The 12,993-nt window shown below is 38.3% G+C and overlaps 1 protein-coding gene across 4 annotated transcripts in view; it reads right to left on the bottom strand.

Annotated features, from left to right (window-relative positions):
* cacna1ha (calcium channel, voltage-dependent, T type, alpha 1H subunit a) overlaps nt 1-12,993 on the bottom strand; it is a 154,409-nt gene that overhangs the window by 13,070 nt on the left and 128,346 nt on the right. For 3 of the 4 annotated variants that reach the window (XM_015039758.1, XM_015039759.1, XM_015039760.1), the window contains exons 28-36: nt 10,359-10,510; nt 9,536-9,645; nt 8,581-8,714; nt 8,240-8,310; nt 7,608-7,686; nt 3,541-3,662; nt 1,140-1,298; nt 839-979; nt 507-675 (exon numbers count right to left, since the gene is read on the bottom strand). In XM_015039758.1, coding sequence (XP_014895244.1) covers nt 507-675; nt 839-979; nt 1,140-1,298; nt 3,541-3,662; nt 7,608-7,686; nt 8,240-8,310; nt 8,581-8,714; nt 9,536-9,645; nt 10,359-10,510 — 1,137 coding nt within the window. Of the gene's footprint in view, nt 1-212; nt 270-506; nt 676-838; nt 980-1,139; nt 1,299-3,540; nt 3,663-7,607; nt 7,687-8,239; nt 8,311-8,580; nt 8,715-9,535; nt 9,646-10,358; nt 10,511-12,993 lie in introns of all 4 variants that reach the window. The other variant, XM_015039761.1, reaches the window with a different exon arrangement.

Below are 12,993 nucleotides of genomic sequence, written 5' to 3'. Positions count from 1 at the left end.
GTGATTTACAAAACCCCCGTGTACCCTTTCTCCAATTCTTTTTTTTTTTTTTTTTTTTTTTTGGCGCATACGGTTTTTGTGACTTTCCAGCTTGTCCTGAAAGTTAACCGTAGTCGCCTTTTAGGTTTCCAGCCATTTAGAAGCTGAGCAGATGAGCCTGTGTGAAAGTTGCAGAGATTCACATGGATCAACTCATCCGCTGCAGTCACTACCTTGGGACAGAGCTCGGTCTGCCCACAGCCGGGTCACAACATGCCTTTAGAGTCTGACTGCAGATGAAACAGTTTTTGTCAGTGCCTTAAAAAGTGTCCCCCTTTTTTTTTTTTTTTTTTTTACTGCTATTTTGGCTGTTTACAGGAAAAACTCATTCTAGAAAGACAACACACCCATGATGTTATGTAACGATTTTGAAACAACTAATACTGGCGTTAAATCTTGAGTATTCACAGCTTAGCTCTCATTTAAATGTCTCTCTTATTATTATTTGGAGGTTTCAATTAACTCACCCGCATGCTGGTGCTGGGAACTAGCATCTACCTCCTTTAAAGGGTAGGGGGCGCTAGCAGGTCGTACAGGTTGAAACATATAGCTGTCATTTGGCAGAGAGTGCATCCTGGATACGGACATCTTGCCTGAAGACAGCAGGTCCTGGTCGTTGCACTGCTGTTCTTCCTCCTACAGAGGGCGACAAACACCACACGGTTCATTCGCGCGCCACACTCGGCTTCATAAGACAAACTGTCACAACCTGTTAGAATCAATTAGTAAATTCTTCAGTTCATGCTTGTGATGTTATTTTACGACAATACTCTGCTAGCAAACGCAGTTGACCTCTGACCTGTTCAGGTGAATTTGGGCATGGCCCAATATAAGTTCCTCCCACTGAGCTGTTGTTGGATCCGGTGCTTTGTCTGCGCTGCCTCTCCACTTCCATTTCCAGTGCAATTTCTGCATCCATCTCTGCGTCCTCTTTGGCCTCCTGCAAAATGTAAAACCGGTTACATTTTGCAACCGGTTTTCAGGCCCGTCGAAAGCTAGAATGAGACACTTGTTGCTAAGTGCGTGGTATTTTATCACACACGCACGCGTTTACGTTTTTTTTACACCGCCACGCTATTTATTGTTTTCTGTGACCGTACCTTGTTGCTCTCCTCCAGGTGTTTCATTAAAACAGCCACCACCACGTTGACCAAAACAAACTGGGCCATGAGCACGAAGGTGACAAAGTAAATTGGAGACACCCAGGGTAGGTAAGACAAACAGTGGATTTCTTCTGGCTGGCAATCCCTTAAAGTGTCCTTTAAGAAACCAAGTGTACGATTTAGACATGCAAACACCAACCAAAATACAAAGAGACGCACAGATCTAAAATGAAAGAAATATATATAAGAACTCAAAAGGTGACACAACAGGAAACCTTTAGAAACTTATGAAAAATATGAGAAAATGTACAAGTTTACAACACATGCCTGGTTTTTGTGTCTTGTAAATATAACCTGGGTAAAATAAACGTGTATTATAAACAATTTGATCAATCACCATGATGACACACATGAATTTAATGTTTTTAAACCAATAATTACTCCCAATTTTGTCCTGAGGTTTAAAAAAAAATGCCTATAGCTCTGAAAGATCAAATCTGTTTTGGAGGCAAATAAGTTGATTTGGTATTTCTTATAGTTTAGTTCAGCTCTTTTATCACTGGCTGAAAAGTTGTCATATTGTCATTATTATTAATATTGTCATCATTTGGGAGTAAAACAAAGTTGTCAGAGGAAGAGATTTTTTTTTTGTCAACACACAGTTTGCAAAGCTCATCATGTTAAGAAAAAAGGAAGAGTTGCTTTTCAAAAAGGTTTTATTACTTTATATTGCACCTGTCAACTCGTGGAAAATGCATTCTAAGATTTTAAAAAGGATAAAGAGCCATATGAGCAGTTACCCAACAGCTGTTTCCTGAACAAGTACTGGAATGCTGTGCTGTAAATGGGGATTTGGCGCCCCCATGTGTTGAATAGTCGTCACGTGCCCGCTGCTGAGAATAGGGAGATGAGCTTCCTGCTAAATGCACAGAAGCTTATCCTGCTCCAGAAGCTTACATAATTTCCTGCATTCTAATTGGCTGGAGCTGTGGGGGTCGAGGGGCGGAGGGAGGTGGAGATTTGCCACTGCTATAAGGAGTATAAAAGCTGCTACATGTAGAGACAAAATGTCCAGTTTGGGAAGAGAGTAACATAAATGCAGTCTTAAATTGATTAATGATCCATTACTGACAATTCTATTCAGTTTAAAAGCGATATTTAGCAGTGTCTAGTTTCTGTCTAACTTGCTTCTCAACTGCTTATTTTTTCCTTCTCCTAGATGGTGTCTCGAATTGGTCCAACTACTGAACTAACCGTACAGGTCAGCTAAAGAGAAAACAACACAAATTTAGAGGTAACAATTTACACCAAAGCCATGTGAAAGCCTTCTCCTAGAGGCTGCATTTAGAGAGCGGCAGTAAGGTCAGGAGGAGCGTGATGGAAAGAGACGTTTTTACTAAAATAAGATCAAAACAGCTATGACTTGATTCAACAAATACTGCGACAAGAAAATAAGTCGGACAATAAAACTACTTTGACTGCGATTCGCCAAAATATCCAAAAAGATAATTAACCGAAAAAAATAATCTACTGCACGTTTCATTTTAAATTACATTAGAGCGTGTGGAGTATAATATTAGGCAATCAGTTCAGTTTATCTATAGAGCGCCAGTCATGCAAAAGCAACAATATTATTAAATGTTGAGACAACGATCTAAGTTTTAATAAAAGTCGCTCCTCATTCCCCTTTTTCTTTAATCTGCCATCACAATGCACAAACATCTGTTTCAGGATTGGATACATTTTATAGTGACACTAAATTTGGACTATAAAAGTACAATTGTTACAGTTTTATTCTCACAATTGGAATGTGCTAGTCAATAAATATTTTCCTTTGCCATCAAAACATTTTTTTTATTGCCTCATTTGCGATAAAATGAAAGTTAAAGATTTTATTTTGTTTTCTAGCACTAAACCGATTTGCCTGAAAAGAGTGTATGTCATCCTCTTTTAAAAATACATCCTATAAACTTTGTAGCAACAGAACAAGATCATTTCAAAGTACTTTTACCACTTCAAAATCCACAAAGTTCAACTTTTAACAAATTTTAAGATAAACAAAAAATATCAAGATTTTTTTTCCAGACCTCACTCTTGAAGAAACTCACTTTTAATTTTTTTTTACAATTTACATATTTCCAGTGTGTTGTCAAATACATTTAACAAAGGACCTTTTGTTGAAAAACTAACTATTTTACAAGCCATTTTCAATAAGGTAAAAATGAAAATGTTAGCGTTGACATTGCCATGCTAAGCTACTTTACTTCCACATAATTGGTTTTAGAGGTCAGCGTTCTCTCCGTGGTTTCCGATAATCTAGTCATCAAGTATGACAGTCTTTGTTTTCAGTTTGCGTGTGTGTGTGTGTGTGTGTGTGTGTGTGTGTCTTTGTTCATACTTTCATAATCCCATTCCAGTTGTCTCCTGTGGAAACTCGAAACAGCGTGAGGAAGGCCATCCCAAAATTCTCAAACGTTGCGTGACGGCTCAGCCCCTCACACGGGTTGCTGTCGCTGCATTCTAAACAACAGAAGGAAAACATATTTTGGCATTATTTACACATCAGTACCCTCCCCCTCCCAAAAAAAAAAAAAAAAAAAAAAAAGCACTCAAAGTGTTAACTCTATCAACATTGTTGATAAATTACGCTTTATTTTCAACAAAAATGTTGAAAATATTCCAGAGAAAAACAAGTTTGTTTTTTTTTTTTTGTTGTTTTGTTTTTATTTACCAAGTACAAAATCTCTAGTTGAAATTGAAATTAATTCTCCAACATAGGATACAACCAGTCTACTCTGTTTGAGCATAAATCACTATGATTTAGCAGACCCCTCAATTAAACGTGTAAAAAAAATACTTTTATCAACTGCTCTGAACTGAAAGAGATTCATTTTAATCAATTAGATTAAACAAGATTTTTAATATTTGTTAAGAGATTTTTAGAATAGGATGTTGAAGATTAGCTTGATATAAAATAGTCTTTTAGAGCAGAATTCAGTTAGCTAAATATCCATACCATCATTACCATAAAGCTAGCATGAACAGGTTGTTGTGAGCCAAACGCACCCTTTGACAGGAAAACTATGGCAGCTCACATACTTTCTACCACTTGATGTAATAAAACAAACAAAAAACAAAAAAACAAAAAAAAAAACAAACTCCAAATTAAAAGGTGCCTCTAAACTCCTTCCCTGTTGAGAAACATACCAGCTTTGTCACATGTAGAGCACAAACCCTGTGCACAGCGTTACCATAGCAACCATTCATCAGTATTCATTACAGTAATGCAAAGCATTAATCCTCTACTTAAATATTTAACACATGCAAGCTTACTTTCAGAGATTACTCGGAAGATTTGAGTCTCAGACTCTGAATCGGAGTCGAATCTCAAGTCATTAGAAGCGCGAGTCTAAGTCCAGTCCAAATCTTTGGTGTAACTGAAGTCCATGTTGCAGACTTGATTCCCCACGTCTGCCATGTTCTCACATGTTTGGAACATTCGGGCTAATTTTAAATCAGTCAGAAAGCTTTATTTGAGGCAGACCAGCTCAAAATAAACCCCCTACAAGTGCTGGGCAGCAGAAAAAAAAAAAATAAAAAAATGGCCGAGCGAGACATGGAAGGATTTTCCCACAGGGACAAAATATATGTGATTTTATTTTTAAAAAAAACCCAGACTTGTTGTTGTTTTACGTTATGCATAGCAAACCATCTGGTGCTTTAAAGGAACCAATCTTTGATCATTAGTGGATTTTGTTTTCAGGAACATTGATATATAATTGCCAATGTCCCATTTAGAAACTCTAATGATTTAGTTACATACAAAAAAAAAAGAAAAAAAAAAGGAAGAGTACTCTGAAAAGAGAGCTTCTAGGCATGTGAACATGGCAGAGCAGTGAAAAATAATTATTTGCAGTGGACATGGAAATCTTTGAGCCAGTTCCGAGCGAACGCCCCGAGGAGCAATTGTGCAAAATTAAAACCCAAAAGATATCTTTAGCTGCTTTAAATTTGGGTATCACGAACAGGCAGCTGAGGAAGACCGAGGCTGTCCACCGTGTATGACGCGTCTCTCTCTCTTTTCTTTTTTTTTTCCCATATCAGTTAACAAGAGAAAAGGGAGAGGATTTAACAATGTCACACTTCAGCTCAGAGGAACTGATTGAGGCAGTTTTGCATAATAGGGAAATGGAATCCGGCTTCACTCAGACAGTTCAGTTTTTTTTTTTTTTTCCAATATAACCATTTGTGGTGTCTCTGGAAGAGATGGAAGACACCCAGAATGTCATTTTTAGATTTAATCAGTAATTTCTCTGGCAGAAAGAGAGACCCTCCCTTCCCTTTCTGTGTCTGACTCGTATCCAGGCGGCATGAGGACAGCGTCAGAGATGGTGATTCATCTGGGTGTAGATCAAAAGAGATTATTAATTAGTTTTAGTTTTGAGGATCAAAACGAAATAGCTTTGGTATCTGGTGTGCTAAAAATAGCTTTGCTGGAGCGCTGAGCCATACATGCCAATACAAGCATGTAAACACCGAGTCGTTTCCCCTGTAACGCCACCTCATCTGCACACCTGCTGTCAGAGACAAGACTCCTCAACATCCACAGGTAATACTCCGCCTTTCACTAGTTATTAGCATTTAGGCTGTTCTGGGCTTCAATGGCTGCAACTTTCCCCTGTGGTGGGTGAATAAAATACACTGAACTTTTCCTTTATAGTAACTTTGCTCAAATAGCTGCAACAAGTTTTGATTTCATTTCCCTTTGTGAAGGTGCTAACAGGAAGTAGAACTCTCATATAGTAGAAAAAAACGTTTTTCCTGTTCGTTTACGAGCTACGACTAGTGTTACAGTGCAAGTAGCTGCAATAGGAAGCTTAATTTATTTTATTACTGAAGATGCAAGTACTCACACTGTTCTCTAAAGGGGTGATTATGAAAATAACCAATCAGAACCCATAATCCAAATATATATCAGAACCATCTACCACAAGTCTTTGACGGATTTTGAATTAATATGAGTTGCAACAATATTTAATTTCCCCATCGGGATCAGTAAAGTCTTTTTGAATTTGAATTCCGAATATTTACTGGTTCTCCCCTGTTCACAAACTAGCACTAAAACTGTAGCACAACTAGCTGCAACAGGAGAGTAGGAAATGCATTAATTTGTCCATTAATGCATTTTTCCCTCTGTAATGATATGCATATTTCCCTCTGTAAATATTTGTGACCTATACTGGTGCTGGCCCACTTGATAAAATTGCGTAAATAGCTTTAAAATACACTCAATGCCACAGGGTTAGCACAACCTGACATTGAATTTCGTTCAGTGTGTTGGTGGGAGTTTTCCACATTGTTACCACTGCAATTACTATACAAGAGGCATTTTTATAATCTAGACTTTTAAACTGATCAGAGTCTTTATCCATTACTTCCTGCTTACCTGGTGTAAAAAAACACGACAAAATGAGCGTCTCAAGCAAATGCAGAAGGTATGTGTCGATCTCAATAAGGCAACAAAATTGAAATAATTGCAATATTTGAAGAGGGGAAAACCGAAATGTGAAAAACAAAGCTGAACTTGTCCTGCTACCACGCACAGTATTACAGGGTAGGTAAAAAAAAAAAAAAAGGAACAAATTCTTAATTACACTGTCAACTAAACAATGGATGGTATAATTGGGGTCATCAAGTCCCCATAAAAATTCACTTCAAGTCTTGCGTAAATTTCTTTAACAGGGGTGACAACAAAATACATCCAAGGTTTTTTGGGTTTTTTGGGTTCCACTTTTTAAACCTGTCTCTACCTCCATGTTCTCTATCTCAGTGTTTCCAAAGCAAAAGATATTTTGTAGAAAAGTCAGAGGCATCCATACAAAACAAACAGCTTTTCTCAGCACTCTTGGCAATGTAAGAATCACAGTAAGCAGCAACAACAACAACAAAAACAAAAAAAGAAAGCTGGATATTTTTTGCATTATGAAAACACATTACTTTCCTCTGGCACATGCAGCAGGAGGTATAATGACATTTCCCAGAAAGCAAACGCTCTCATCAGCAAGTTGTTTCTGTTTCGTCTTCCCAGATGCCTGATGTGGCTAATCCTTTCGCAGAAAATGAGCTGGACGTTGCAGGCTCGTCAGGAGAGCGACGGGAAAATAAACATGATCATGCAAACGGTTTGTTCCCTCGGAGTGAACCCCCCCGGCCCCCTCTCATAAAAAAAAAAAAATAAATAAATAAATAAATAAAACAGAGCGGCAGGGAGACAGATAGGGGTTACAGTGAGAAGCAACAAAAACGACTCAGGCAGGAAAATTCGCTTTAAGCTGTGAGCGCGGGAACAATAAGTGAATCTCAAACCACTTTTCGCTGAAGCACTGAGTCTAGTGTGTGCGCTGTTTTTTCCGGCTGATGTGTGTGGTGTGTGTGTGTGTGTGTGTGTGTGTGTGTGTGACTGACCCAGTTTGCCGAAGAGTTCCACTCCCAGGGCAGCATAGATGAAGAAGAGCAACATGAAGAGGAGACCAAGATTTCCCACCTGGAAGTGATACACATGTTAGACTCCCCTCCCCTCTACGCAAAGGAGCGCGGCAGTGTAAATATTGCTCGTTTGAAACTCCGGGGAATACAAGGATTTAGATTTATGTCAATGTTTTTTTGTTTGTTTTTTGTTTTAACTTAGTGTGTCTGAAACATTTTTGACTTCATTTATGGCGAGACCCCACTAAAAAAAAAAAAAAAAAAAAAAAAAAAAAGAGTCTTCCCAGAATATAAATTCTTTGCTGTTTGACATGTTTTGCAAATAGAGCAGCCAACACCTGCTCAAAATGGAGATTAAACAGACTTTGAATAAAGCTGCTCGCAGATACAAACACTGTGTTCTTGCAGCTCGTGATAAGAGAAATGCAATGTCCTTCTCCTCTCTCTTCCGTTATGCTAACAAACTGCAGAGTAAGACGGAGCAAAAATGTGGAGACCTGGTTATAGAGCCTGTTTGAAAGACGGCGCCGTTTTCATTGTCAGTCTGCAAGATATGCAATTAAAACATGCTATGTTACAGTGGTTGAGCCCTAATAAGAGTCCTTGTTTACCTGCGGCAGTGCTTGCATGACAGTGTCCAGGAGAGCTCTCATTCCCTTTGCCATCTTCAGAAGTTTTAAGACTGCAGGAGACGCATAAAAAGGTTTAAAGTAGTTTTTTTTATTGCAAGTTTTAGCCAGCTTTTTTTTGCAGAGCAATTTATAACGTCATAAAAATGTCCTATTTGTTATACACCACTAAAGAAATAGTTGTCCTGTCATATAGGATATGATTGAATTTCAGAGAGGAAATAATGACTTTTCAAAACATTTAAATTAATACGTAGATATAAAAAAAAAAAATACACAAGCTTGGTTATTTTGTTTGTGAGTGTGTGTGTGTGTTTGTTTACCTCGTGCAATGCGCAGTACTCTCATGATTCGGATGATGGTAGGATTTATTGGCAACGCAGCTTTCATTTTCAGCTCTTCCAGAGTGATTCCCATAATGGACAAGGCAACTATTCCAACATCCAGCTGATTCCACCTAAACAAAAGTTCAAATTCATTTCAATGCCACCAAGAGACTAACAGTGAAGTCACAAAACGACTTGTGGCAAATGAAAACTGAAATCCTTACAAACAAAAGAGTGGAGGGAGCTTCCAGAGACATGTCCTAGCATATCATACAGCTAAAAAAAAATCATTAAACTTCAGGAAAGTACTTGTTTCCAGCAAACTACAGCTTCAGTTCACCAGGCAGGAATTTCCAAAAGATAAGCTCAGTCTTTGTCCTGAAAGGCCATCCCATCTTTGTGACACTGATGTTTGCTTCTGAATCCAAGCCTATGCATTAACTGTGCTACGTTTCTCATGTTCAAAACTAACTCCGGCGGCCTCTGTAAAAGAGAAAACCCTCCCCAGCCTGTAATCTTTGGTGCCTTCCTTCGGGTGGCGATGACCCCAAGTTGATAATGTCTGACATGAGAGGACAAACAAAGTAATTAACTTTACTTCCTTCAATATTTACAGAGCTAAAAGAAGAACAAGAGGATGGGAAACAGACCTAATATTAGTTCTGCCAGAGTGCTGATCGTAAACAGTGAGCCAGGCATTTAAATTAATGGGTAGACCACCCACTTATCTCTTCGGGGGAGAAAACAGGATATTTTAGCCCTTAGACAAGTTGGACACACTCACCGACCATGTTGAGTCTACGTTACTAAACCCAAAGCCAACAGACCATGTTAAAATACTGGGATAATATAAATTTTTCTAACTACCTGTCACACACGGCGGATGGAGGAATGGATTTGGTGTTCAGTGCACGTGAAAGTGTTTCACATTTGCACTCGTGGTCTGTTGTACCTGTCTTTGAAGAACCGATGGAAGCCGAAGGCCACGAGTTTGAGCAGAGCCTCGATGACAAAGATAATGGTGAACACGTAGTTGCAGTACTTCAGAACCTCCTCCAGGTACTGCAGGAACACAGACACAAACATGAGAAGGAGAGCTCTCACGCACTGATCGGATATGGCTTTCACACATCATTAAGGATAGTAGATTTTAAAATGCAGGAACAACCTAAAACGATTCGAACCCCAGAAAGATGCGGCTTTAAAATAATGCTTATTCAACCAGAGAGTTTATTCCAGATGGGTAATAAGATGTTAATCTTTTAGAAGATAAAACAATGTAAGAGCGGTGCCATTTCAAAAGTATGTTTTATTCAAATATCGCTTTGAAAATTTGAAAAATCTTTGATTATGAGATCCATGGACATTTCCTTGCTGTCGCTCTGATTTTTAGCCCCCTTCACAGATTTTCACTTAGATTATGTGAGATGCCTAGATTGTTAAAGAACCCCAGCTACCAGCTTCTATGATACTTGAACACATTTACTTAGTATCTTAAAGGACAGCATTATAAGGAGCTTAGATATTACTGTTCAAGTTAACTATTTAGCTATGGCAAAAATGATAAAGAGAGTACGGTTTAAGAAAGTGAACATTCCTTTGAAATTAAAATGAACAGATATTTATTAAAGCAGCCTGGGATTTTTGAAACATTTATTCTCTCTTTGAAAATAGAAAAAGAGCAATGGGGGTTTGGGGGAAAATTTAGTTATTTAAGATTTATCGAGATTTTGTTACTTAAAGCAAATATGCCACAGGGTAGTCAGCCACGTTACCTGCGGCTGATTGTAGTGCTCGATGCTCATTGTGAAGACATTGATACAAATGATGAAGGTGATGAAGAGATCCAGGTAGTGGCTTGTGCACAGAGTGTGGATGGTCAGGCGCAGAGGAGAGTAGTCGGCGTAGTACGGTCTCTGCTTGGCCTCTGAAACACACAAACACACACACACACACACACAAACAGACAGACAAAGTGAGACACGGGTAAATATGAGCAACAGTTTTCGGTAACATTGCATGTACCAGTCATGTGCACAATGAGGCAATGATTGCTCTTTATTTAGGCTTTTTTTTTTTTTTTCTATCGCTGTTTGACCAAGATTGTATCCAAATGCTTCTTGCTGTCATAAAACACTCATGAAGAATATAAGATCCCAATTCCTGCGCACATGACTGGGTCTGTGGTGAGATGATAGGGCATGAGAGTACCAGGTGGGCTCATCATTTATTCATTCAGAAACCTGTTTCCTTTTGTTAATGGCACAGTACATATCTGTAAGAAAAGACTGTGAAGAAACCAACAGGCGATGCACACTTTACCCCAACTACCACAAAACAGTTCTACTAGTATAAAACTGATTAGTCGTGTTGGTTCCTTCGTCCTTTTGTTGTTTGTTTCTTTGTTTTAGCCCTGCCTCGGGATGTTTTCACTAGTTTATACTGGATCCTTTCGTTACAGTCTTCTGTTTTCTACCTGTGTTGCTTGACCTGCAGGCCCCGTGTTATTCTCTGCAAGTTCTCATTGTTTTATTAAGGTACTGCATTTGACCACTTTCTATCTCTGAGCTTTGGTCCTCTTCAAACCTAAAACATGACAGAAGAATCCTGCAGTGAAGAGGGTTATAAAAATTGACAGCAGAGGCGTCCGTAATTGTGCCACCGGTCGATTTTGTAGAAAGCAATTACTTCTTATGGGGATCCCCCGCCCCCGCACCGAATACATGTATTTTGAATTTAAGGTTAGATTTTTCAAAGTGAGATTATGCAGCTCCAATAAAAGGTGAAAGTATGGAATTATTATTATAGTATAATTACTTTCAACAAGGACACTCTTCCAACAGGAAGAAAATCTCTGCATTGTACTCTACTATAGCCACGACTGTGGATATCCATTCTGATGAACACAAAAGGAACCCACAGCCTGCTTCTGAATAGTGACCTTGTGTGCACTAAAAGAGATTGTATTCACCACATTAGCAAACTGCACTCACGTGTTGCATGCTAGTGTGTGATAAAGTAACGATAAAGTAGAAGAACACTAACCCAGGTTATGTTCAACTGGACGCTTGTTAAAAGCAGAATTCGAAGCTTTTAATCAAGTTAGTGACGCAATCTTGATTGATTAAATATCTCACACTAATATCAATCATTTTAAACACGATATATATTTTCTAATTGTCCAGTGTGCTCAAGAATGCCAGTGACGGTGAACAAACACTGACGCCTCTCTCGTCTCCAATAGCATCACTTCAAAAATAAAATCTCAGTCGGTCAAAACTATATTCTGCAGAATATGAGTTTGGACTGGCCAAATTCTGGTTTAAGAATATATTCTGAAACAGTTTAGCTCAAAACTGTTTTACAGACTGAGATGTCATAATAATAAAAAACATAAGACCCATCTTCCACTTACACCATAGTCTATTACATAAAGTGACTTACAAAAAAAAAAAAAAAGTAAGGTAAAGAGCTGTAGTTTTTCACATTATGTCATGTTACAACCAGAAACTCCAACTTATTCAATTGGGATTTCACATGAAGGGCATTACTGGGAAGTGGAAGGAAAAGGATGTGTGGCTTTAAACTATTTTTCTTTTTCTTTTTTAACCGATTTGCATTTGTGTTCGGTCCCATTTAATCACGCTCCCTCAAATAAAAATCACTGTCTTCAGAAGTCATCTAATCTGTAAATTAAATTGATCTAAAAGTGATTAATTCTGTACATGTGTATGTACATGTACATGTATCTGTGAAAAGGGGGAAATAGTGCAACTACCACCTCTGATCCTTAAAAAAAAAAAAAACACATGTGGATACTGAACTGGGAAAATAATTGTTAATTAAAAACCATGAACTATTAAACCTAACTTAGGTGGAGCTAAATACAGGGCAGTCCTGAAGGAAACCTTGTTAGAGCTCAATAAAATACTTGAGTAGGGCACATGTTCACTTTCTAGCAGGACACTGTCCCTAAATACACCCAGAACATCAATGTGGTGTATATATTCTTCAGCTACAACGACACAGAAAATTTGCCCAGACTTGAAAATTGCCAGACAGAAACTTACTGCCCTGACTTAATGAGCTTTAACCAAGAAGAATGGGTAAAAGTTTCTGATATGCATGCATGCAGAGACAAAACCAATAAGACTTTCAGATGTGACTGCATTGAACATTGACTCCTCAAATGACTGACTCAGAGGGCTGAATAGAAATGCAAGCAAACGTTTCTGTTTTTATTTCTTCTCCACTTTGCAGTTATGCAGAATTTTGGTTGTAGCATGAAAGAATGATGAATAGCTTTGCAAGGCCATGACAACTGAATCAAATCTCCCCCCCCCCCCCCCCCCCCCCCCCCTCCAAAAATCTAATATCCCCAAAAAAAGTGTGTTTTTTATTTTTTTTGTG

This window comes from Poecilia latipinna, unplaced genomic scaffold, assembly GCF_001443285.1.
Source record: "Poecilia latipinna isolate Pla-1442-1.1 unplaced genomic scaffold, P_latipinna-1.0 Scaffold482, whole genome shotgun sequence".
Classification (NCBI taxonomy): domain Eukaryota; kingdom Metazoa; phylum Chordata; class Actinopteri; order Cyprinodontiformes; family Poeciliidae; genus Poecilia; species Poecilia latipinna.
The sequence above is the reverse complement of the archived record's forward strand: the minus strand, read 5'-3'. Positions and strand labels throughout refer to the sequence as shown.